Below are 25,114 nucleotides of genomic sequence, written 5' to 3'. Positions count from 1 at the left end.
ACTGCTAATAGTTAAGAGATGTGCTTATACTAAAACAATTTTTTGTTGTTTATCTGAAATTCACATTCAACTGGGTGTCCCATAGTTTCTTTGGAAACCCTATTAATAGGGCTTACTTAGCCCTGGGCAGGAGGAGTTGGGAAAGGGACTCTGACAAGGGAAACTTGAATTTTTTATGTTAGGTAAAGGGTCCGTGGCCAGGAGCAGTGGCTCATGCCTGTAGTCCCAACATTTTGGGAGGCCAAGGCAGGAAGATCACTGAAGTCCAGGAATTCGAGACCAGTCTGGGCAACATAGTGAGGTTCCGTCCCTTTAAAAAAAAAAAAAAAAAATTGGCCGGGTGCAGTGGCTCACACCTGTAATCCCAGCACTTTGGGAGGCTGAGGCGGATGGATCACGAGGTCAGGAGATCGAGACCATCCTAGCCAACATGGTAAAACCCCGTCTCTACTAAAAATATGAAAATTAGCCAAGTGTGGTGCACCCCTGTAGTCCCAGCTACTCAGGAGGCTAAGGCAGGACAATCTCTTGAACCTGGGAGGTGGAGGCTGCAGTGAGCCACTGCACTCCAGCCTGGGCAACACAACGAGATTCCATCTCAAAAAAATAAAAATAAAAAAATTAGCCAGGCATGTCTGTAGTCCCAGCTACCCAGGAGGCTGAGGCTGCAGTGAGCAGTGATCGTACCACTGCACTCCAGGCTGGGCGACAGAGTGAGAACTTGTCTTTTTTTTTTTTTTTTTTTTTTGAGACAGAGTCTTGCTCTGTCGCCCAGGCTGGAGCGCAGTGGCCGGATCTCGGCTCACTGCAAGCTCCGCCTCCCGGGTTTACGCCATTCTCCTGCCTCAGCCTCCCGAGTAGCTGGGACTACAGGCGCCCGCCACCTCGCCCGGCTAGTTTTTTGTATTTTTTAGTAGAGACGGGGTTTCACTGTGTTAGCCAGGATGGTCTCGATCTCCTGACCTCGTGATCCGCCCGTCTCGGCCTCCCAAAGTGCTGGGATTACAGGCTTGAGCCACCGCGCCCGGCCGAGAACTTGTCTTTAAAAAAAAGAGAAGAAGAAAAAACACCCAGTCATCAGGCCGGACATTAAAATACACGAGTGAAGCAGGCCATCGGGCTTGTGGTGATCTCAGAGGTGCTCATCCAGTCCTCCAGCTGCTGGCCACTAGCCGCCATCAGGAAACGCAGGCCCAGAGCTACCAGATCTTCCATTTTCTAAGAGAAGCCAGAAATCCTAATTTGATAGGAAATGCCCCAATGTTTAAACATGGGAACACATTAAAAGAAAACCCTTTAATGCTCCATAAATGAAGCCAATCACAAACGTGCAAAGGGTCTGCCAGTGTACAACTGCTTCATGCGCTTGTGTAAAAATTAGGGAAATAATTAGGGGTTTGGCCAGGTGTAGTGGCTCACGCCCGTAATCCCAACACTTTGGGAGGCCAAGGCAGGCCAATCATCCGAGGGTAGGAGTTTGAGACCAGCCTGACCAACATGGCGAAACCCCGTCTCTACTAAAAATACAAAACTTAACCGGAAGCGATGGCATGCATCTGTAGTCCCAGCTACTCAGGAGGCTGAGGCAAGAGGACTACTTGAACCCGGAAGGAGGAGGTTGCAGTGAGCCGAGATCGTGCCACTGTACTCCAGCCTGGGTGACAGAGCAAGACCTGTCTTAAAAAAAAAAAAAAATTAGGGTTTTTTTCCCCCCAAGTATCTACTACTTTTACGACTTCTAAAATACCAGTTTCTGTTGTTATTTTTGTAATGGCCAGCATGCAGGAAGAAAGTTCACCCAGCACATGATCTGCTTTCCCTACCAGGCCACACCGTCCTGCTCCAGGGAGGCGTGTTCAGGGTTTCTGGGCAGGCCTCGTCCCTGCCTCCTGCACCTGAAGGCTCCCTCACCACCCACTTGTCCCCAGAGAACTGTTTATATAGCACCAGTTCCTGCTGCTTCCAGCATGAGCCATCTCCACCACAACAAAATAAACGACTGCGCAAAAAAACATCTTTCAGGCTGGAGTATAAATAGTACCAAGTTGCAATTTTAAACTCTGCAACCTTCATCTCACAGCTGGGACTATTTCTGTGCCTCAGTGCGGGAGAGGGGAGAGAAGACTCGGAAAAAGAAAGATCATTCCCTCACCCAACCCCCAAATTCAATTACAATGAGAAAATGTCATTATCGCACTAAGGGAGAAAGGATGGAGCCAAGAGGTCACTGTGGTGGGAGGAGAAGGTTGGTGGTTCTTTCTGATCCAGGGGAAAGAGAGGAGTGGGGCACAGCGGGTGATGGAGAGATCCTGGGGGTGCAGGTGCTCTTAACACAGACCTGGGTCCAGACGCGCTTAAGAACACACAACCTGCATGGGAGGCCACGGAAGCCCACGCCCCAGCTGGGTGGGATGCCTCCTTCCCAAGATGTGTCTGCAGCGCTGTGCTTGTAGGAAGCGCATCGCAACCCATCCTGGCCCGCTCAGGAAGGGCATGGCGTGGTCACGGCACTGCTGGGTTCACCTTACCCTCTGCCAGTCATGCAGCTGGAACCCAATGGCTTAACCTCTGCATTTCACTGCTGCTGGATCCCCTGTGACAGGAACCATCATGCCCGTTTGGCAGAATGCTCAGGAGGTTAACCTGACATCATAGATGTGGTTAACAGAGTGCTGACACACAATAGGTGCATGATAAGGGGTTGCTTTCCATAGCTCGATTTCTCTCTTTTTTGTATTTTAATTTTTGTAGAGACAGGGGTCTCACTATGTTGCCCAGGCTGGTCTCAAGCTCCTGGCCTCATGCAATCCTCCTGCCTCAGCCTCCCAAAGTGCTGAGATTATAGGCATGAGCCACTGCACCCACCCCATCTCTTTTACCATAGAATAAAAACAAGGACTAGACACTGTATTTGAATTACTTCATTTACTTCTCACAAGAACCCTATGCAGTAGGTGCTACTATTTCCCTCTTTTTATGGATTGAGAAACAGAGGATCAGAGAGGTTAAGTCCCTTGCTCAAGCTCACACAGCTAATAAATATTGAAGCCAGAATTTGACCCTGAGCACTCTAACTCCAGAGCTAGAATGTGTAATAAGATGTTCTTTGGGGCTGGGTACAGTGGCTCACGGCTGTAATCTCAACACTGGGAGGCTGAGGCCAGAGGATTGCTTGAGCCCAGGAGTTCCAGTCCAGCTTAGGCAACAGGGGGAAAGTTTGTCTCTCTAAAAATAAAAAGAAAACTAGCTGGGCATGGTGGTGCACACCTGTGTGGTCTCGGCTACTTGAGAGGCAGAGGTGGGAGGGTCACTTGGGCCTAGGAGGTTGAGGCTACAGTGAGCTGTGATGCGTCACTGCACTCCTGGGTGACAGAGCGAGATCATCTCAAAACAAAAACAAGATGCTGTTGGGGGAGGTTAGAAATGTGTCCCCTTCATTGCTGCTTGTCAGCTATGGTCAGTCCTCCACCTCACTCCCTAGTACCTAGGGAGGTTCCCAAAAGCAGGAGGGAGCAAAGTGAGCATTTGCCGACTGTCTGGTCAGCAAAGGGAGAAACAAGCCCGACCAACCAACAGGAAGAAACATTCCCAACCAACAGGAAGGCGCTCAGGATAAGCCAGCCCACCATGCCCACAAATCGTCCATGGGGCAATTTTCTCTCAAGATTATCCCCTAAGTGGCCTCAGAAATGAGAGTCCCGCAGGCTGCAGCCCACGTGCCTTTTTAACCAGCCTGTGAGCCGATGAATGCCCTCGCTGTTCTTTGCAGCCCCCGGGCCTAAACTGCTCCACTCAGAGGGGAAGGAGGCGAGAGGCTCACTTTAAGTGACATTCAAGGAAGGACCAGTGGAGATGGTGAGTGTTGTTTTTTTTTTAAACAAACACCTGCAAATCATGGTTTTCACTGTCTTTTCCCACATCCCCCCTTCTCACAAAGTGGCAGTGCAAACTTCCCAGCTGGGAATGCCCAGACATTGAAGAGGGGCTGGCCCTGCTCACCGAGGGGCTGGCCCTGCTCTCCAAGGGGCTGGCACATAAAAAAAAAAAAAAAAAACCAAAAAGGTCCCCACCCATTATCTTCTCTAACTCAACAAATGGAAACTCCATCGTCCCCTTGCTCAGGCCAAATACTTCAGAGCACTCTCAACTCTTCTCTCCCACCTCCCACCCCAACCAATCTGCCAGCAAATCCTCTCAGTTCTACCTTCAAAATGTCTCTACCCAAATCCAACTACTTCACTCTCTCTCCCATACAACCAAGCACCATGGCACACGGCACCATTGTCTCTTGCTAGGACTGGTGCAGTAGCCTGCTCACTGGTCCCAGCTTCCTGTTCTCACTGCCCTTCAATCTACTCTGTGCAGTCCTGTTAAAACAAAAGCCCTGGCTGGGCGCAGTGGCTCACGCCTGTAATCCCAGCACTTTGGGAGGCCGAGGCAGGCGGATCATGAGGTCAGGAGATCGAGACCATCCTGGCTAACATGGTGAAACCCCGTCTCTACTAAAAAATACAAAAAAAATTAGCCGGGTGTGGTGGCGGGCGCCTGTAGTCCCAGTTACTTGGGAGGCTGAGGCAGGAGAATGGCGTGAACCCGGGAGGTGGAGCTTGCAGTGAGCCGAGATCACGCCACTGCACTCCAGCCTGGGTGACAGAGCGAGACTCCGTCTCAAAAAACAAACAAACAAAACAAACAAACAAACAAACAAACAAAAAAAGCCCTCCCTGCCCCAAATCCTCCACTGTACCACTTTGCACTCACAGGGATGGCTGCAATCACAAAAATGGAAAATGATGAAGGCTGGCAAGGATGTGGAGGAATTGGAAACCTCACGCACTGCTGGTGGGAAGGGTACAATTGTGCAGCTGCTCTGAAAACCAGTCCAGCATCTCCTCAGAAGGAACACAGAGTCACCTTATGATCAAGCAATACGCCCACCACTTTGTCCCAGAACTTTGGGAGGCCGAGGCAGGCAGACCACTTAAGTGCAGGAGTTCAAGACCATCCTGGGCAACATAGTGAGACACCGTCTCTACAAAAAAAAAAAAATACAAAAATTAGCCGGACACGGTAGCATGTGCCTGTATTCCCAGCTACTTAGGAGGCTGGGGTGGGAGAAGCACTTGAGCCCAGAAGATCAAGGCTGCTGTGAGCCATGATGGCACCACTGCACTCCAGCCTGGACGACAAAGCAAGACCCTATCTCAAAAAAAAATAAAAAATAAAAATAAAAAAGAAATGAAAACATGCTCTCACAAAAACTTGTACCATATTCATGACAGTCAAAAAGTAGAAAAGGCTAGGTGTGGTGGCTCACGCCTGTAATCTCAACACTTTGGGAGGCCAAGGCAGGCAGGTCACTTGAGGTCAGGAGTTCGAGATCAGCCTGGCCAACATGGCGAAACCCCGTCTCTACTAAAACTACAAAAATAAGCCGGGTGTAGTGGCACAAGCCTGTAGTCCCAGCTACTTGGGAGGCTGAGGCACAGAATTGCTTGGGGAACCCGGGAGGCGGAGTTTGCAGTGAGCTAAGATTGCGCCACCCTGCTCTAGCCTGGGAGACAGGGCAAGACTCTATCTCAATTTAAAAAAAAAAAAAAAGTGTAAACAATCCAATGTCCATAAAGTGATGAATGAACAAACAAAATGTGGTGTATCCATAAAATAGAGTATCATTTGTCCATAAAAAGTAATGGAGCACCAGCATGCACTACAACATGGATGATCCTTGCAAACATGATGCTAAGTGAGAGAAGCCAGGCACAAAAGGTCACACATGACATGATTCCACTTATAAGAAATGTCCAGGCTTGACACAGTGGCTCACGCCTGTAATCCCAGCACTTTGGAAGGCCAAGGCAGGCAGATCACTTGAGATCAGGAGTTCGAGACCAGCCTGGCCAATATGGCAAAACCCTGTCTCTACGAAAACTACAAAAATTAGCCAGGCGTGGTGGCACGAGCCTGTAGTCCCAACTACTTGGGAGGCTGAGACACAAGAATCGCTTGAACCCTGGAGGTGGAGGTTGCAGGTAGCCAAGATCGTGCCACTGCACTCCAGCCTGGGCAAGAGAGCAAGACTCCATCTAGAAAGAAAAGAAGGAAGGGAGGGAGGGAGGAAATGTCCAGAGATAGGCAAATCCACAGAGACAGAAGTAGATTCGTGGTTGCCACTCCATGCAGAGGGAGAGGAGAAGAGGGAATAACTGCTAATGGTGATGGGGTTTCTTTTTTGGGTCATAGAAATGTTCTGGAATTAGGTCATGGTGATGTCTGCACAACACAGTAAATATACTAAAAGCCAACAAACTATATACTTTAAAATCATACATTTATACATGAATTATACACCAACTGTTTTTTTCTTAGAGACCTGTCTCATTCTGTCATCCAGGCTAGAGTGCAGTGGTAGGACCATAGCTCACTGCAGCCTCCAACTCCTGGGCCCCAGGGATCCTCCCGCCTCAGCTTCATGAGTAGCTGGGACTACAGATGGGCACCACCATGCCTGGCTTCAATTTTTTTAAGAGTCCTCCGTCATCTTCCACCCACTCAGAAAACACCTCATGGGAGCCTCCCCAGCTGTACCCCATCTGGAGCCTCCGCCTCCCCCTGATCTCACTGCCTGTTGCTTATCCCCACCCACAACACTAGCCACAGCCTCACCGCAGGGCCTTTGCACCTGCTGTTCCCTTTACTGGTGAAAGTTGTCTCTCACTTCCTTCTAGCTTTTGCTCAAATATTTCTACCAGGTGAGGCTTTCCCTGACCCTGTAGCTCCCCTACTCCCCGTCCTCCTGCCCCAATTTACTTTTCTCTTTAGCATTTATCACCATCTAATATACTATCTATTTTTCTCAACTTGTTTCCTGTCATCTTCCCCACCAGAATGAAACCTCTGGGGGACACAGGTTTTTGTCTGTTTTACTCGTCTTTCAATTCCCAGAGCCTAGAACAAAGTCTGGCAAATAATAAGTACTTGTGTTTCAAAGGCAGCCCTCCAACTCCCTCCCATCCCACATGTGCTTTTGCGAAAGGACCTTGCAGCTCCTCCAGTGAAGAGGTGGGATCCAATCCTTCCCACCCCCGAATCTGGGCTGGCCTGTGACTTGCTTAGACCAATAGGATGTGATGGGAGCAAGACTCTGTGACTCCCAGGTCTAGGCCTCAAGAGACCTCAAAGCTTCTGATTCACCCTCCGGGAAGCCAGAAGCCACATAAGGAAGTTCAGGCAGTACCACAGGGCAACTAGATTCAATAATAACTTAACTGTACATTTTAAAATAAGTTAGAGGTCCTAGCCAGAGCAATCAGACAAGAGAAAGAAATAAAGGGCATCCAAACTGGTAAAGAGGAAGTCAAACTGTTACCATTTGCTGATGACATGATCGTACACCTAGAAAACCCTAAAGACTCCTCCAAAAAGCTGCTACAACTGGTGAATGAATTCAGCAAAGTTTCAGGATATAAAAACCAATGTACACAAATCAGTAGACTGCTATACACCAACTGCAACCAAACTGAGAATCAAATCAAGAACTCAACTTCTTTTGCAACAGCTGCAAAAATTAAATTTTTAGGAATTTAACCAAGGAGGTAAAAGACTTCTACAAAGAAAACTACAAAACACTGATGAAGGAAATCATTGACAACACAAACAAATGGAAACACATCCCATGCTCATGGATGGGTAGAATCAATATTGTGAAAATGACCATACTGCCAAAAGCAATCTACGAATTCAATGCAATTCCCATCAAAATACCACCATCATTCTTCATGAACTAGAAAAAAACAATCCTAAAATTCATATGGAACCAAAAAAGAGCCTGCACAGCCAAAGCAAAACTAAACAAAAAGAACAAATCTGGAGGCATCACATTACCTGATTTCAAAATATACTATAAAGGCTGGGCGCGGTGGTTCACGCCTGTAATCCCAGCACTTTGGGAGGCTGAGGCAGGTGGATCGCTTGAGGTCAGGAGTTCAAGACTAGCCTGGCCAACATGGTGAAACCACGTCTCTACTAAAATACAAAAATCAGCCAGCTGTGGTAGTGCACGCCTGTAATCCCAGCTACTGGGGAGGCTGAAGCAGGAGAATCGCTTGAACCCAGGAGGCGGATGTTGCAGTGAGCCGAGATCGCGCCATTGTACTCCAGCCTGGGCAACAAGAGTGAAACTCCATTTCAAACAATAAAAAAAAAATTGAAAAAATTTTTTAAAAATAGGCATATAGGCCAATGGAACAGAACAGAGACCCAGAAATAAACCCAAATACTTACAGCCAACTGATCTTTGACAAAGCAAACAAAAACATAAAGTGGAGAAAGGACACCCTTTTCAACAAATGGTGCTGGGATAATCGGCCAGCCACATGTAGGAGAATGAAACTGGATCCTCATCTCTCACCTTAAACAAAAAATCAACTCAAGATGGATCAAACACTTAAATCTAAGACCTGAAACCATAAAAATTCTAGAAGATAACATTGGAAAAACCCTTCTAGACATTGGCTTAGGCAAAGACTTCATGACCAAGACCCCAAAAGCAAATGCAATAAAAACAAAGATGAATAGATGGGACTTAATTAAACTAAAAAGCTTCTGCACAGCAAAAGAAATAATCAGCAGAGTAAACAGACAAACCACAGAGTGGGAGAAAATCTTCACAATCTATGCATCTGACAAGGGATTAACATCCAGAATACTAAGCAAGAAAAAACAATCCCATCAAAAAGTGGGCTGAGGACAATTCTCAAAACAAGATATACAAGTGGCCAGCAAACATATGAAAAAATGCTCAACATCACTAATGATCGAGGAAATGCAAATCAAAACCACAATGCGATACTACCTTACTCCTGCAAGACTGGCCATAATCAAAAAATCATAGATGTTGGCATGGATGCGGTGAAAAGGAACACTTACACTGTTAGTGGGAATGTAAACTCTTCTACGCTGTTAGCGGGGACGTAAACTAGTACAATCACTATGGAAAACAGTATGGAGATTCCTTAAAGAACTAAAAGTAGATCTACCATTTGATCCAGCAATCCCACCCCTGGGTATCTTGAAGTCATTATATGAAAAGATACTTGCACATGCATGTTTATTGCACCACAATTAGCAATTGCAAAACAATGGAACCAGCCCAAATGCCTATTAGTCAACAAGTAGATAAAGAATATGTGGCATATATACAGATAGATATCATGGAATACAACTCAATCATAAAAAGAAACGAAATAATGGCATTTGCAGCAGCCTGGATGGAAATGGAGACCATTATTCAAGTGAAGTAACTCAGAAATGGAAAAGCAAACATCATATGTTCTCACTCGTTAAGTGGGAGCTAAGCTGTGAGGATGCAAAGGCATACAAATGATACAACGGACTTTGGGGACTTAGGAGAAAGGGTGGGAGGTAGGTGAGGGATAAAAGACTGCACATTGGTTACCGAGTACTCTACTTCGGTGATGGTTGCTGCACCAAAATCTCAGAAACCACTAAAGAACGTATTCATGTAACCAAACACCACCTGTTCCCCAAAAACCTATTGAAATTTAAAAATAAAATAACTTAAAGTCCAGGCATAGTGGTCCATGCCTGTAATCCCAGCACTTTAGAAGGCTGAGCAGGCAGATCACTTGAGATCAGGAGTTCAAGACCAGCCTGGGCAACATGGTGAAACCCAATCTCTACCAAAAAAAAAAAAAAAAATACAAAAATTAGCTGGGTGTGGTGACACATGCCTGTAGTCCCAGCTACCTGGGAGGCTGGGGTGGAAGGATCGCTTGAGGCCAGGAAGTGGAGGGTGCAGTGAGCAAAGATTCTGTCACTGCACTCCAGCCTAGGCGACAGAGTGAGGTCCTGTCTCAAAAAAAGAAAATAACATAACTTAAAGAGTATAACTGGGCTGGGTGCGGTGGCTCACGCCTGTAATCCCAGCACTTTTTGGGCAGGCAGATCACCTGAGGTCAGGAGTTCAAGACCAATCTGGCCAACATGGTGAAACCCCGTCTCTACTAAAAATACAAAAATTAGCCGCGTGTGGTGGTGTGTGCCTGTAATCCCAGGTATTTGGGAGGCTGAGGCACAAGAATCATTTGAACCCAAAAGGTGGAGGTTGCAGTGAGCCAAGATCATGTCACTGCACTCCAGCCTGGGCAACAGAGTGAGACTCAGTCTCAAAATAAAAAAAAAAAAAAGAGTATAATTGGACTGTTTGTAACTCAAAGGATAAATGCTTGAGGGGATGGATAGCCCATTCTCCATGATGTGCTTATTTCACATTGCACGTCTGTATCAAAACCTCTCATGTACCCCCTGAATATATATACCTACTATATACCCCCAAAAATTAAAAATAAAAATAATAAAATTTAAGAAAAAAAGAAGTCCAGGCAACTCTTCTGCAAAAGCCAGTGAGTGAGGCCCTAGAGGTTGAGAGGCCACATGGAGGAGAACTGAGATGCCCCAGCCAATAGCCAGCACCAACTGCTAGACACATGGGCAAGGCCATGCTGGACTGCCAGAGTGGCCAATCCTCCAGCTGAACGCAGTCCATGCATGAACCCTATGAAATGGCAGTTGCTTGAAACTGCTAAGGTTTAGGGTAGTTTGCTACCCAGTGATTGGTAATCAGTACAGTGCTCATGAATATTCATTGTAGAAAAGAAAGGAAGATGAAAGGGAGAAAGAGAAAGGAGGGAAGAGGAGGATGTGTACTGCCTGGAAGAGGTGTGGCCTGAGAACAGCAGCCTGGGCGGCGCCTTAGTCCCAGCCTTGCATTTTATGCTATGTGGTCTCAACTGCACCTCTGACCATCCCTGTGCTTCTGACTCCCCATTTGAAAATTATGAGAAAAACAATCCACAGACTCTGTCTCATGACAGAAGCTAAGGAAGTCTACCAAGTCACTTCTCTGGGTCACTCCCAGTGAGACGCCACCTCCCTTTCAAAGGACCCTGCTAGGGTCTCCAAACTCAAATGACACCAAAGCCATGCAGGTAATAAATGCCAGAGAAGTGGGCTGTGCTGAAGACTGTTTTCTGCAAACTGTTTATTTTCAGTTTCCCACTTTTTTTTTTTTTTTTTTTTGAGACGGAGTCTCGCTCTGTCACCCAGGCTGGAGTGCAGTGGCGCAATCTCAACTCACTGCAACCGCTGCCTCCTGGGTTCAAGCGATTTTCCTACCTCAGAGCCTCCTAAGTAGCTGGGACTACAAGAGCACACCACCACGCCTGGCTAAGTTTTGTATTTTTAGAAGAGATGGGGTTTTGCCATGTTGGCCAGGCTGGTCTTGAACTACTGACCTCAGGTGGTCCGCCCGCCTCGGCCTCCCAAAGTGCTGGGATTACAGGCATGAGCCACCGCTATGACCAGTTTCCCACTTTTGACAGAGACATTTTACTTCTAAGAAAAATAGCAGTGCAGGTGGGATTATAAAGAGCAGCTGATGTTCAGCCTCCAGGTCAGGGAGACAACAGGGAGGGGTGGAGACTGTAGCAAACAGAAGACCACAGGCCCTATTTAAATGGGGTGGCTGCTACTGGGCCCCAGCTTGTGCCAGGTAGGGATGTGCCAACCCTGCTTTGTTCAAGACAAATGGCAATCCAGATGTTTATGCAAATTCTCTCTGTTTGAAAATGTTCAAAACTAGCCTGATAAGTTAAAAAACACTATGACGGCCAAATAAAACTGTCTGTGGGCTGAATGTGGCCTTCAAGCCTCTGGCCAATCTGTGCTTTTAAAACACAAACACACATGAAATACCAGAACAGGCAAATCTACAGAAATGGAAAGGATATTCGTGGTGGGGAGTTGGGGAATGACAGATAACGGTGCAGTGTTTCTTTTTGGGGTCATAAAAATGTTCTAAAATTGGTTGTGGTTGATGGTTGTACAACTCTGTGAATATCCTAAAAGCCATTACATTATACACTTTAAACAGGTGAATTGTATGTATGCAAATCACATCTCAATAATGCTGCTTACACACACACACAGAAGAATCTTAGCACAGCAAGGTCCATTCAGCCCAGGCAGAAAAAGCATCCTCATCTCTATGCACAAGATGAAAGGGATGAAATGAACGTTGAAAGATCCTGGAAGCCAGGGAGCAAATGAAGTGATTCTCTGAGTAGCATTAGATTTGAACTGCAAACCAGGAAGGAGCTGGTGGGTTAAACAATGACCCACCGCCCAGTGAAGAAACTCAGGAACTCTTTCCTCTCAGGTCCCCAAAGCAAGACAGAGTTCCCATCCTGGTCCCGAAAGGACCCTTGATCTTGAGGTTTGAGTGTCCAGAAAGGGCTGACTACTCTGCTCTAAAGTCATGCAGACCCTGACTTCCAGGAAGGTTAATTTGGCAACAGTAACCAACATTTAAAATGCAGGTGCAGTCTATGGCCATACTGCCCTAACCACTCAATCTTGTCTAAAATGCATGTGCCCTTAGACACAGTAATACACCTCCTAGGTATTTATCCTACATATTTGCATAAATGCAAAATGATGTATGTGCAGAGATATTTATTGCAGGACGCTTTGTGACAGCAAAAAATTCCACATAACTTAAATGTCTGTCAACAGAGGAATGGTTACCTAAAGTGTCATTCAGACACAATGAAATTCTGTCTAACTGCTGAAAATAATCAGGTAACTCCTGTGAGTTAATATAAAAAGATCTCGAAAAATGCGTGAAAAAAGCATGAGGCCGGGTGCAGTGGCACAGTGGCTCACACCTATAATCCCAGCACTTTGGGAGGCCCAGGTGGACAGATCACTTGAGGTCAGGAGTTCGAGATCAGCCTGGCCAACATGGTGAAACCCCGCCTCTACTGAAAATACAAAAATTAGCCAGGTGTGGTGGCACACGCCTGTTATCCCAGCTACTCAGGAGGCTGAGGCACAAGAATCACTTGAACCTGGGAGCCGAGATCACGCCACTGCACTCCAGCCTGGGTGACAGAGTGAGACTCCATTTCAAAAAAAAAAAAAAAAAAAAAAGCTTAATGCAGAGAGGGGAGGTGGCAGGAGGTAGGGACTTCCCTGTCCTACCTGCCCAGAAGGGGGACACAGGAAATGACCGGGCTCTGCAGGAGGAGCGCGGGGCTGAGGACCGGAGGAGGCAGGCAGGGCTCTCTCATCCCTCCATGGCCACAGGGTCTTTCGGATTTGTAACATGTACATACATTTTTAAATCTTTAAGACAAAAGTTTTTTAAAAAAACAAAACCAGCTAAGTGTGGTAGCTGACACCTGTAATTCCAGCACTTTGGGAGGCTGAGGTGGGAGGACTGCTTAAGCCTCCTGATACAGGGAGATCCTGTCTCTAAAAAATATATATTTAAAAAGATTTTTAAAATAGAAAAAAAACCTCCAATTTACTTTATTTTTTACTTATTTATTATTATTTTTTTCTGAGACAGAGTCTCACTCTGTTGCCCAGGCTAGAGTGCAGTGGTATGATCTCAGCTCACTGCAACCTCCGCCTCCCAGGCTCAAATGATTCTCCTGCCTCAGCGTCCTGAGGAGCTGGGATTACAGGCACGTGCTACCACGCTTGGCTAAGTTTTGTATTTTTAGTAGAGACAGGGTTTCGCCATGTCGGCCAGGCTGGTCTTCAACTCTTGACCTGAGGTGATCCACCCGCCTCGGCCTCAAAAAGTGCTGGGATGACAGGCGCGAGCCACCGCACCCGGCTCCAATTTACTTTTAAAAAAAAATACCACAAGCCATATTCCCCACCACAGCTGCAGCAAAGGAATAAATTCAGATCCTAAAACAGCTCAAGACAACTGGTGGCTCGTTGAGACCATGTCGTGGTTGCCCCCAGCATGCGCAGGTGCAGCGAGTGAACACCGGGCTTCCACGCCTATGTAAGGCAGAGCTGGTGAGTGAAAATCCCTGCTCTTCAGCCCAGTTGGAGGGCTGAAATTGCCCACTTCCAAGCATGGCATACAACTGTTACTCAGGCAAGTGTAACCCATGCAAGTGGGTCACCCAAATGCAAGCCCTCAAGGACCAAGACACCTCTCATGCCACCTTTCACAGTATCTGCACCCAGTACCTGCTCAATAAAGGTCTGTACAATTAGCAAATGATCGTAGCTAATGCTCCCAGACCACCTAAAATGGGCAGAACCCTGCTAGGAGACCACAGTATGGGATGAGAAGGCAGGCTGGACAAGGCAGGGAGCGAGGCACTGGACACAGCCCCCAGATCTGCACCAGCCCAGGGAGCTCCAGAGCCCACGTCCTCCCACCTCTCTGCCCTGTCTGACCAGGGCAGGGTGTTGGGGGTTCACACACCTGTAAGGGATGTGTCCTTAACCAAGAGGCACCAAGCACCGAGGACACAGCAGCAAGCAGGACAGCTGGGGTCCCTGCCCTCAGGGGTCTGACGCTGGAGGTGGGGCACTCGCAGACACTGGAGTGGATTCCACATCCATGGACACGAGCCTGCGACCCCAGCAGGGTCCAGGCCAGGACAGGTGGGCAGTCCCAACCAAGCTGGCCGTCAGAATCATCTGGGGTAGAGGTGGTGTTTAGAAGTCCAGATCCCCTGGCTGGGCGCAGTGACTCATGCCTGTAATCCCAGCACTTTGGGAGGCCAAGGTAGGCAGATCACCTGAGGGCAGGAGTGTAAGACCAGCCTGACCAATGTGGTAAAACCCCATCTCTACCAAAAATACAAAATTAGCCGGACATGGTGGCAGGTGCCTGTAATCCCAGCTATTTGGGAGGCTGAAGCAAGATAATCGCTTGAACCTGGGAGGCAGAGGTTGCAGTGAGCTGAGATTGCGCCATTGTACTCCAGCCTGGGCAACAAGAGCGAAACTCTTGTCTCAAAAAAAAAAAAAAGAAGTCCACATCCCTATGCCTGCATGCCTGCTAAATATTATAATCCACCCCTCTCTATAATCCATTTTCCACCAGCCCCCAGAGTGATTTTCCAACAGACCAATCCGACCAGGAAACTTCCAGGCTTAAAATCCTCCGGGAGAGATTTTATAATTCCAGTGACCAGGCTGCACCCACATCAATTAAATCAGAATACTCAAGGATGGGACAGGCAATCAGTATTTTTCTTTCTTTTTTCTTTGGAGTCTAGTCTCACTCTGTCCCCAAGGCTGAAGTACAGTGGCGTGATCACAGCTCACAAGCTGGGACTACAGGCGTGTGCCACCACGCCTGGCTAATTTATTATTTTATTTTGTAGAGATGTGGTCTCGATCTCCTGAGCTTAAGCAATCCTCTCACTTCAGCCTCCCAAAGTGCTGGGATTGGAGGCATGAGATACTGCATCTGACCCCAGCAAGTATTTTTGCATCCTCAAAGGATGCCAAAGTTTGTAAAGTTTGAGAACTATAATTTTTATTACTGCTGAACCACGCCCATGCCCTACCCCACCCGAGAAACTGATTTAATTGAATCTCCTGTTTACAGATGCATGAAAATACATATTTTTTGCCTTCTGTTTTTATTTACAGAAGACGGCAGCACACACACATGCCCCTTGCACCTCTCACTCAGCACTCTGTGCTGAACGCTGCTGTGCACGGGCACAAGTAGCGCTGACTCCTGCCACAGCCGCTACTGCTCCACTCATCAGAAGCAATGCTATGGCACTGGCCCGCACTGATGGGCACTGGGCTGTTTCCAATCTTTGGGAAAGTGTTTTGTTTTGTTTTGTTTTTGAGACAGAGTCTTGCTCTGTCACCCAGGCTGGAGTGCAGTGGCATGATCTTGGCTCACTGCAACCTCCACATTCTGGGTTCGAGCAATTCTCATGCCCCCGCCTCTCGAGTAGCTGGGACTATAGGTGCACACCCCCACACCTGGCTAATTTTTGTATTTTTTATAGAGACTGGGTTTTGCCATGTTGGCCAGGCTGGTTTCAAACTCCTGGCCTCAAGTGATTGTCCACCTCAGCCTCCCAAAGTGCTGGGATTACAGGCGGTGTGAGCCACCACGGCCAGTCAATGTGTTTTGTTTTGTTTGTTGAGATGGAGAGTCGCTCTGTCGCCCAGGCTGGAGTGCAGTGGCACAATCTCGGCTCACTGCAAATTCTGCTTCCCGGGATCAAATGATTCTCCTGCCTCAACCTCCCAAATAGCTAGGATTACAGGTGCCCACCACCACGCCTGGCTAATTTTTTTTTTTTTTTTTTAGTAGAGATAAGGATTCACCATGTTCGCCAGGCTGATCTCAAACTCCTAACCTTAACTGATCCACCCGCGTCGGCTTCCCAAAGTGCTGGGATTACAGGCGTGTGCCAACATGCCTGGCCTAACGTGTTTGTTTTAAGGCTTCTGTGTGACGCTGAGGGTCGGCCAGATGGGAAACCTTCATCCAAGGCTCTAGGCAGACCCTCACCCAAAGCAAGACCACGTCCTTTGATGAGAGGCTGCCAGAGCCCTGAGGAAGGCTCCTTCCGCTTCTAGGCAAGTTTTGTGGGTAGAAAGTCAGGCACATCTGAGAAAAGCTGCCTCTCCCAGCACATGCCTTGGCCCTGGCTCCTCATGCCCCAGAAGGTTCTGATGAAGGGAGGTGGCCAGCCGGTCCTTGTCCACCTGGATGGCGCAGCACCCATCTCTGGTCTCCCTGCTGCCGCTGCGGTCCGCCAATACATTCTAGCACCACAGCCACATGGCCATGAATCTTTTCATTTATTATGTTTGAGACAGGGTCTTGCTCTGTCACCCAGGCTAGAGTGTAGCCTCAAACTTCTGCACTCAAGTGATCCTCTTACCTCAGCCTCCCAAAGTGCTGGGACTACAGACATGAGCTATCATGCCTAGCACAAGTTGACAAATCAGAACCTGTCCTTTATGCATTACCCTGGAACAGAATTCAGACTCCTCCCCTGGGGACCTAGGCCCTGGTGTGGCCCTACCTCCCCCAACGCCCCTGTGGTCACTGAGGTCCCTCCCCTCAGGTACCTCCCGGTCCCTCATCTTTCCCCTGTGGCCGGGCATCTGCTGTCACATCTTTGCCCTCCGGTCCTTCCCATCCTCTTTCCCCTCAGTCCCTATAACTCCTCAGGTGTCTACTGCATGGCATTTATCATCATTTAGTCACTCTGTTTGTCACTAGTCTGCTTATCTTCCTCCCCACCTGCAACACCAGGTACCATGCCTATCTTGCTGGTCTCGCCCAGTGCCTACAGCAGAATGGCACAATGCAGGTTTGTCATACAATTTAAGGAACTGGCCAGGTGTGGTGGCTCATGCCTGTAATCCAGCACTTTGGGAGGCTGAGGTGGGCAGATTGCTTGAGCCCAGGAATTCAAGACCAGCCTGAGCAACATAGCAAGACCCCATCTCAAAACAAAATTTAAGGAATAAATAGTGGAATTACATCTTTGAGACAGTGGACCATACCCTGGAGTCCCCCTAACAGATTTTTTTTTTTTTTTTTTGACAGAGTCTCGCTTTTGTTGCCCAGGTTGGAGTGCAGGGGCACAATCTCAGCTCACTGCAACCTCCACTTCTCGGGTTCAAGCAATTCTGCCTCAGTCACCCAAGTAGCTGGGATTATAGGCACCTGCCACCATGTACAACTAGTTTTGTATTTTTAGTAGAGACGGAGTTTCACCATGTTGGCCAGCCTGGTCTCAAACTCCTGACCTCAAGTGATCCACCCATCTTGGCCTCCCAAAGTGCTAGAATTATAGGCGTGACCCACCACGCCCAGCCCCCCACCATGGACTTCTAATCCAGCATCCCAAACTTGAATGCCCAAAGGGGACCAGCAGGTCACACAAGGATGAGACATGTTGGCAAGTTTCCCATGGGTGCATCATGTTTGCAGGTTGGAAGTAATATTCTTAGCTTATGCAAAGAAAACTCTTCTCCTACATTTTTTTTGAAACTGAAGGCCATCTTTGGCTAATTTACATTTTTCTACTTTTGTCCAGGTACAGAGTTTGGAGAAATATTTCTCTTTTCTCTCATTCTGACTATAGAAAAATCAAAAGTTCGCCAGGTGCGGAGGCTCACGCCTGTAATCCTAACACTTTGGGAGGCTGAGGCAGGTGGATCACCTGACGTCAGAGGTTACAGACCAGCCTGGCCAACATGGTATAACTCCATCTCTACTAAAAATACAAAAATTAGCTGGGCGTGGTGATGCATACCTGTAATCCCAGCTACTCGGGAGGCTGAGGCAGGAGAATCGTTTGAACCCAGGAGGCAGAGGTTGCAGTGAGCTGAGATTGCGCCACCGCACTCCAGCCTGGGTGACAAGAGCAAGACTCTGATTCAAGAAAAAGGGGAAGTTCAAACCAGAAAGAGGGGTGGCAGGGAACTGGTTGAAGAGAAAACCTGAGGCCCAGGAAATAGTAACTCACCTGCCAACCCAGCTCAAGGCACCCCCCTCAGCAGCTTCTCCATCTGGGGAAGGCAGTGTGAAGTCCAAGGAGAGCTTGTGTGCCCTCACTTGCCCCATCTCCTGCTGCTCTGCCTCCCACAGCTGCTCTTTTCTCCACCCCCAAAAACCCCCTGCTTCATCCCATCCCGGGGCTTTTGTAAGAACTGTTCTTTCTGCCTGGGATATTTTTCTCCTCAGCCAGCCAACTCCTATTTAGGCTCAGGGCTCATCCTAAGACAATGCTGCCTCAGGGAAGACCTCCATGACTGCACCCAGACAATAACTTTCTGTTCACCCTCCTGAGTCTCTGCACACACAGGTGCCCTATCACACATCAACCCATGTCGTGTGCTTTGTAGCATTCGTTACAATTTAGAGGTCTTGCTACGGTTTCATTTTGTTTTCTCTTTTGAGATGGGTCTCCCTCTGTTGCCCAGGCTGGAGTGCAGTGATGCGATCTCAGCTCACTGCAACTTCCATCTCCCAGGACCCAGGTGATCTTCCCACCTCGGCCTCTCTAGTAGCTGGGACCACAGGCACATACCACCACGCCCAGCTAATTTTTGTAGAGATGGAATTCTGCCATGTTGCCCAGGCTGGTCTCGAACTCCTGGCACAAAGGATCCGCCCACCTCAGCCTCCCAAAGTGCTAGGATTACAGGCGTGAGCCACTGTGTCTGGCCTTGTTATGTGTTTACTGTCTGGCAGTGCCACGGGGGAAGGGCTTTGTGTGTCTAACTGCCTGTGGCGTCCCCAGCTCCAGGAAAGACTTGGCACATACCGAGGCTGAAGGTGCTGAATGAAGCAGGCCCCACTTCACTGGGAGGCCCAGGCCCCCTAAGGCTGGGGTTGGCTGGACTGAGATTTCTACTGCTCCACGGAAGAGGCAAAAGTGCCCCTGGGAGACAGGCTGGTGGGAGGAGGCTGCCGTCCAGGCCTGTTCGCAAACCAGGTTTCCCTTTTCCTGCTCATCTGCCCACCTGGAAACTGTTCCAGCCTGAGTATCTGCTAATGAATAAGCTTTAAAAGTGGAGGCTGCACGTGACTGTGCTCTGGCGCAGTTTCTGTTTCTTTTGGTAAATCAAGTTCAACAAGCGCTTTAAGTGGGTTATTGCTGCATGGAGCTACAGGGAGTTGAGGCTCTTTACTACACGTCCCTTACACATGAGCATAATCAAACCCGTGACTCAGTTAAAGAGAGCCCTGAGTGAGAAAATGAAATTAATACATGCAGTTTCTCTTAAAGATTATTCCTAATAGAGACAAAATGAAGCTGGGGCTTAGCCACTGGGCAAAATGACATGACGCTGCTGAGAGTAAGGGAGAGAAGGAACAAGAAATGCACTCAGGATGCTAAAGGCAGTGAAAAGTCGCAGACAACCTAAATGTCTGTGCCAGAGTCCCTGGGACACTAGATCAAAGTATGCTTGGGGAGCGTGCAGCCTCCCCCAGGACGCTGCCTGGCAAAACGCAGCAGCCCTGAACCATTTATGAATGATTCATAAATTACGGTCCATCCACACAACGTCATTTATGCTGTGCGAGCCTCTGTTTGCTGAGCTATAAAATCAACATAACACCATCCCAGTCACTGGGTCACTGCCATGACACAATGACATAAGCCATGAACAGAGTTTGGCAAACTGGTGCCACACAGGATGTGCTCAGGAATGGGAGCAATTACCGTTTCATTGTGGGACACTAGGAAGCCAGAGGGTGACAGAGACCTAGGCTCTCCAACATGGCAGCCACATGTCTCATGGGACTACTGAACACTTCAAATGTGGTCAGTCCAAGCTGAGATGGACTGAAAGTTCAGTATCAAAAGCCTGATTTTGAAAACTCAGGACAAAGAACAGAATGTAAAATTTCATTAACTTTTTACTGTTGATCACATGTTGAAATATTTTGGGGAGATATATATATATATATATATATTTTTTTTTTTTTTTTTTTGAGACAGAGTCTCGCTGTGTCACCCAGGCTGGAGTGCAGTGGCGCGATCTCGGCTCACTGCAAGCTCCGCCTCCCAGGTTCATGCCATTCTTCTGCCTCAGCCTCCCAAGTAGCTGGAACTATAGGCGCCCGCCACCACACCCAGCTAATTTTTTGTTTTCTTAGTAGAGACGGGGTTTCACCATGTTAGCCAGGATGGTCTCGATCTCCTGACCTCATGATCTGCCCGCCTCGGCCTCCCAAAGTGCTGGGATTTCAGGCGTGAGCCACCGCACCCAGCCTGGATATATTTTTATTTTTATTTTTTTATTAACTAGAGACGGGGCCTCACTATGTTGCCCAGGCTGGTCTCAAACTCCTTGGGCTCAAGGGATCTTCCAGTCTTGGCCTCCCAAAGTGCTAGGACTACAAGCGTGAGCCACTGCACCTGGCCCAGATATACTGTTATTTTAAATATATTAAAATTACTTTCACCTGTTTCTTTTCTTTTTACTCTTTTGGTTTTTGTTGTTGTTTTGTTTTGTTTTGTTTTCTTTGAGATGGAGTTACCCTCTTGTCGCCCAGGCTCGAGTGTAATGGCACAATCTCGGCCCACTGCAACCTCCACCTCCCAGGTTCAAGTGATTCTCATGACTCAGCCTCCCAAGTAGCTGGGATTACAGGCATGTGCCACCACACCCAGCTAATTTTATATTTTTAGTAGAGACGGGGTTTCTCCATGTTGGTCAGGCTGGTCTCAAATTCCCGACCTCAGGTGATCCACCCGCCTTGGCCTCCCAAGGTGCTGGGATTACAGGTGTGAGCCACCATGCCTGGCCTTCTTTTTTTTTTTTTTTTTTTTTTTTTTTGAGACAGTCTCACTCTATCGCCCAGGCTGCAGTGCAGTGGCATGATCTCAGCTCACTGCAACCTCCGCCTCCCAGGTTCAAGCAGTTCTCGTGCCTCAGCCTCCCGAGTAGCTGGGATTACAGGTATATGCCACCACATCTGGCTAATTTTTGTATTTTTAGTAGAGACTGGGTTCCACCGTGTTGGCCAGGCTGGTGTCAAACTCCTGGCCTCAAGTGATCTGCCTGCACTGGCCTCCGAAAATGCTGGAATTACAGACGTGAGCCATGGTGCCTGGCTACCTGTTTCTTTTTCATGTAGCTCCTGGGACACTAAAACTTGCATAGGTGGCCAGGCACAGTTGCTCACACCTGTAATCCCAGCACTTTGGGAGGCTGAGGCGGGCAAATCACCTGAGGTCAGGAGTTCGAGACCAGCCTGACCAACATGGAGAAACCCTGTCTCTACTAAAAATACAAAAATTAGCTGGGCATGGTAGTGCACGCCTCTAATCCCAGCTTCTCATGAGGCTGAGGCAGGAGAATCACTTGAACCCGGGAGGCAGAGGTTGCGGTGAGCCTAGATCATACCATTGTACTCCAGCCTGGGCAACAAGAGCGAAACTCTGTCTCAAAAAAAAAAATTGCATAGGTGGCTCACATTTGTAGCTCCAATTATATTTCTGTTGGACAGTGTTTATGGATACATGCTCATGTTATTTTTAATTTTTAAATTTTTTTTTTTTTTTTTTTTTAATCTTTTAACATTTTTGTAGAGACAGGGGTTTTCCTGCGTTGCCCAGACTGGTCTTGAATTCCTGGTTTCAAGTGATCCTCCCACTTTAGCTTCCCAAGTCGCTGGAATTACAGGCATAAGCCACTGTGCCCTGCCTCCATGCTATTTTTAAAATTGAGATATAATTCACAAACCACAAAATTCACCCTTTTAAACGTGTACAATTCAGCAGTTTTCAGTATATTCACAAATTTGTGCAACCATCACAACTAACATCCAGAACATGTTCATCACACCAAAATGAAGCTCCATACCTTCCCATTAGTAGTCCCCACCCATTTGCCCATGCTATTTTGAGTAAAGAAAAGCAAGTTGCAGGACAGTATTACAGCAGCATGTGAGGTTTCATTTAAAACGAATATAGATGGGCCAGGCATGGTGGCACACTCTTGTAATCCCAGCACTTTGGGAGGCTGAGGCCAGAGGATCTCTTGGACCCAGGAGTTCAAGACCTGGGCAACATAGTGAGATCTTGTCTCCATAAAATAACTTTGTTTTAAAAGTTAACCTGACATGGTGGTACACATCTGTGGTCCTGGCTATGCGGGAGGCTGAGGTGGGAGGATCACTTGAGCCCAGGAGATTGAGGCTGCATTGAGCTACGATTGTGTCACTGCATTCCAGCCTGAGTGACAAAATGAAACCCTGTCTCAAAAAAACAAAACAAAACAAAACAAAAAACCTAAAAAACGAAAAACTTCTGTTCAAAAAATATTTTAAAAATATATGGAGATGGCCGGGCACGGTGGCTCACACCTGTCATTCCAGCACTTTGGGAGGCTGAGGCAGGTGGATCACAAGGTCAAGAGATAGAGACCATCCTGGCCAACGTGGTGAAACCCTGTCTCTACTAAAAATACAAAAAGTAGATGGGTGTGGTGGCATGCGCCTGTAGTCCCAGCTACTCCGTAGGCTGAGGCAGGAGAATTGCTTGAACTCAGGAGGCGGAGGTTGCAGTGAGCTGAGATCGTGTCACTGCACTCCAGCCTATATATGGAGAAAAATAAAAAGAGAAAAGAAAAAACATATATATATATGTAAAATACCGAGTTCACTAGGAGTTAAAAATATCTTTAATATATATGGAAAGAATATATATAGAAAAAATATTATATATATATGGAAAGATATTTTTATGTTTTGTTTTGTTTTGAGAGGGAGTTTTGCTCTTGTTGCCCAGGCTGGAGTGCAATGGCTGATCTCAGCTCACTGCAACTTCCACCTCCCAGGCTCAAGTGATTCTCCTGCCTCAGCCTCCCAAGTAGCTGGGATTACACGCCCGGCTAATTTTTGTATTTTTAGGAGAGACAGGGTTTCGCCATGTTGGTCAGGCTGGTCTCGAACTCCAGACCTCAGGTGATCCACCTGCCTCGGCCTCCCAATAGTGCTGGGATTACAGGCGTGAGCCACCACGCCTGGTGAAATAGATTTTTTTTTTTTAACATGTCTCACTCTGTCGCCCAGGCTGGAGTGCAGTGGCATGATCAAGCCTCACTGCAGCCTCAGTCTTCCCCGTCCCCCATCCCCATCCCAAGCAATCCTCCTTCCTCAGCCTCCCAGAATGCTGGGACCACTGGCGCAAGCCAATGCTCCGCCTAGACAGATACAGATATATAGATATCTACATTTGTAAAGGCATTTTAAATGTTCGGAATGATTTATACCAAACTGTTAATGCTGGTTTTCTAAGAAAACTAGAATTGGGATGGGAGAGAAAAGAGAAAGGGGTGCATAGCCTTTATTTTAAATACTCCTGTACTGCTTTTGTGGTTTAAAAAGAGAATGGGTTGAATTTCTGGCCGTAAATAACTCCTAGTGAACTCGGGTAAATAACTTTTTCACAGCACCGTCGACAGATGCCTCCAGCCGGAAGGTAGAGGGTCTCGTTTTAGATCTGCTTTTCACTTGGTGCTTTTAAAATAGAAAGCGCAGACAGAGGCGTGGTGTTTTCGCTCCGAGCTGCAGCAGCGCAGCGCGGCCTCAGGACTCCCCGCACAGCCGCAGCCTGCGGCGCCGCTCGGCTGGGGCACCGCGCTCGGAGGTAGCCGGGGCAGGGGCGGTCCCGGGGTCTGCCTCTCCCAGGGCCGGCCTGGCAAAGGGCGGCGCCTCGGGACCCGGCGGATGCTGGGGTACCTGGGTGAGGAGGGAAAGCGAGCCTGGGCCTCCGGGGCCCGGTGTCGCCCGGAGCAGGGAGCAGAGGCGACCCGCTGCGCATCTCTGGGTGGCGCCCCGCAGCCACAGTTCAGGAAGAGGGGAATCCCCGGGCCCCCCATTCCGGGAGCTAGAGGATGCTCCGGGGAAGCCGAGGATCCGGAGCCCGGACCCCCAACCGCGAGAACCCTCTCCTCCAACTCCACAGCCCCGTCCCCCACCTCGGCCCCAGGCTCGGGGGTCAGGAAGAGCGCGAGCTCCCGCGCTCCGCTGCGCACGGGCTCCGGCCGATCGGCGTTCACGAGCAGCATCAGGAGGGCGGCGGAGTCGGGTTGGCGGAGGCTGCCTGGGAGCCCGTGGTTGCGCCCGGGCCTCGGAGCCCCGCCCCCGGTCCGCTGCATGCTCCGCGGCCCGCCTGGCGGAGGCGGGGCAGGTGCGCTCCCGGCGGTCGCGGCTCTCAGCTCCAGGAGCGCCGGGCCGAGCGGGCAGCGCCACCCAGTGGCGAGCGGCGCGCGCTGCGCCCGCCCCCGCAGCACCTGGGCACCAGTGCTTTGCAAACTCGCTTGCAGATGGCAGTCACCTGGAGCTCTTTTAGAATTTCCCAAGCCCGGACCACACCGTATCTGGGTTGGGACCTGGGTATCAGGATCTTTTGATGTTTGGTAGGTGGTTCCAATCAGATTGTTGACCGAAAGCTAAATTTGAGAGCTATTGGGGCAAGCCACCCCTCCTCTTCGGAATCCCGGTAGAGTACGGGCTCCCGGCCCCCGCGGTACAATAGAATCCCCGGGGAGCTTTTAAAAGGCCGGAAGCCAGGCCTCGCACCAGGCCGATTAAATCGGAATCCTTCGGAGTGGGGCTTAGGCATCGGTAGTTTCTAAAGCTCCCCGGGTGATTCTAACGGGCGTCCGGGTTAGAGAGGCGCTATCTTAGAGGAAGCCCAAAGCCTCCCGCTCCCCTCTCGTTCCCATCCTGCTAAAGCATCTAGTTTGCATCGGGCGGAGGGTC

General features: G+C 48.6%; 1 protein-coding gene across 8 annotated transcripts in view; it reads right to left on the bottom strand.

The window, feature by feature from the left end:
• The window catches only part of BCAS4 (breast carcinoma amplified sequence 4), an 86,185-nt gene extending 61,614 nt beyond the window's left edge, over positions 1-24,571 (bottom strand). For all 8 annotated transcript variants that reach the window (XM_015429971.4, XM_005569346.5, XM_005569347.5 and 5 more), the window contains exon 1: positions 24,328-24,571. In XM_015429971.4, coding sequence (XP_015285457.3) covers positions 24,328-24,507 — 180 coding nt within the window. In that variant the 5' untranslated portion in view covers positions 24,508-24,571. The remainder of the gene's footprint in view (positions 1-24,327) is intronic.
• Between the last annotated feature and the right edge of the window lie 543 nt (positions 24,572-25,114).

Source organism: Macaca fascicularis, chromosome 10 (genome assembly GCF_037993035.2).
Source record: "Macaca fascicularis isolate 582-1 chromosome 10, T2T-MFA8v1.1".
In the NCBI taxonomy this organism is placed as follows: Eukaryota; Metazoa; Chordata; class Mammalia; order Primates; family Cercopithecidae; genus Macaca; species Macaca fascicularis.
The sequence above is the reverse complement of the archived record's forward strand: the minus strand, read 5'-3'. Positions and strand labels throughout refer to the sequence as shown.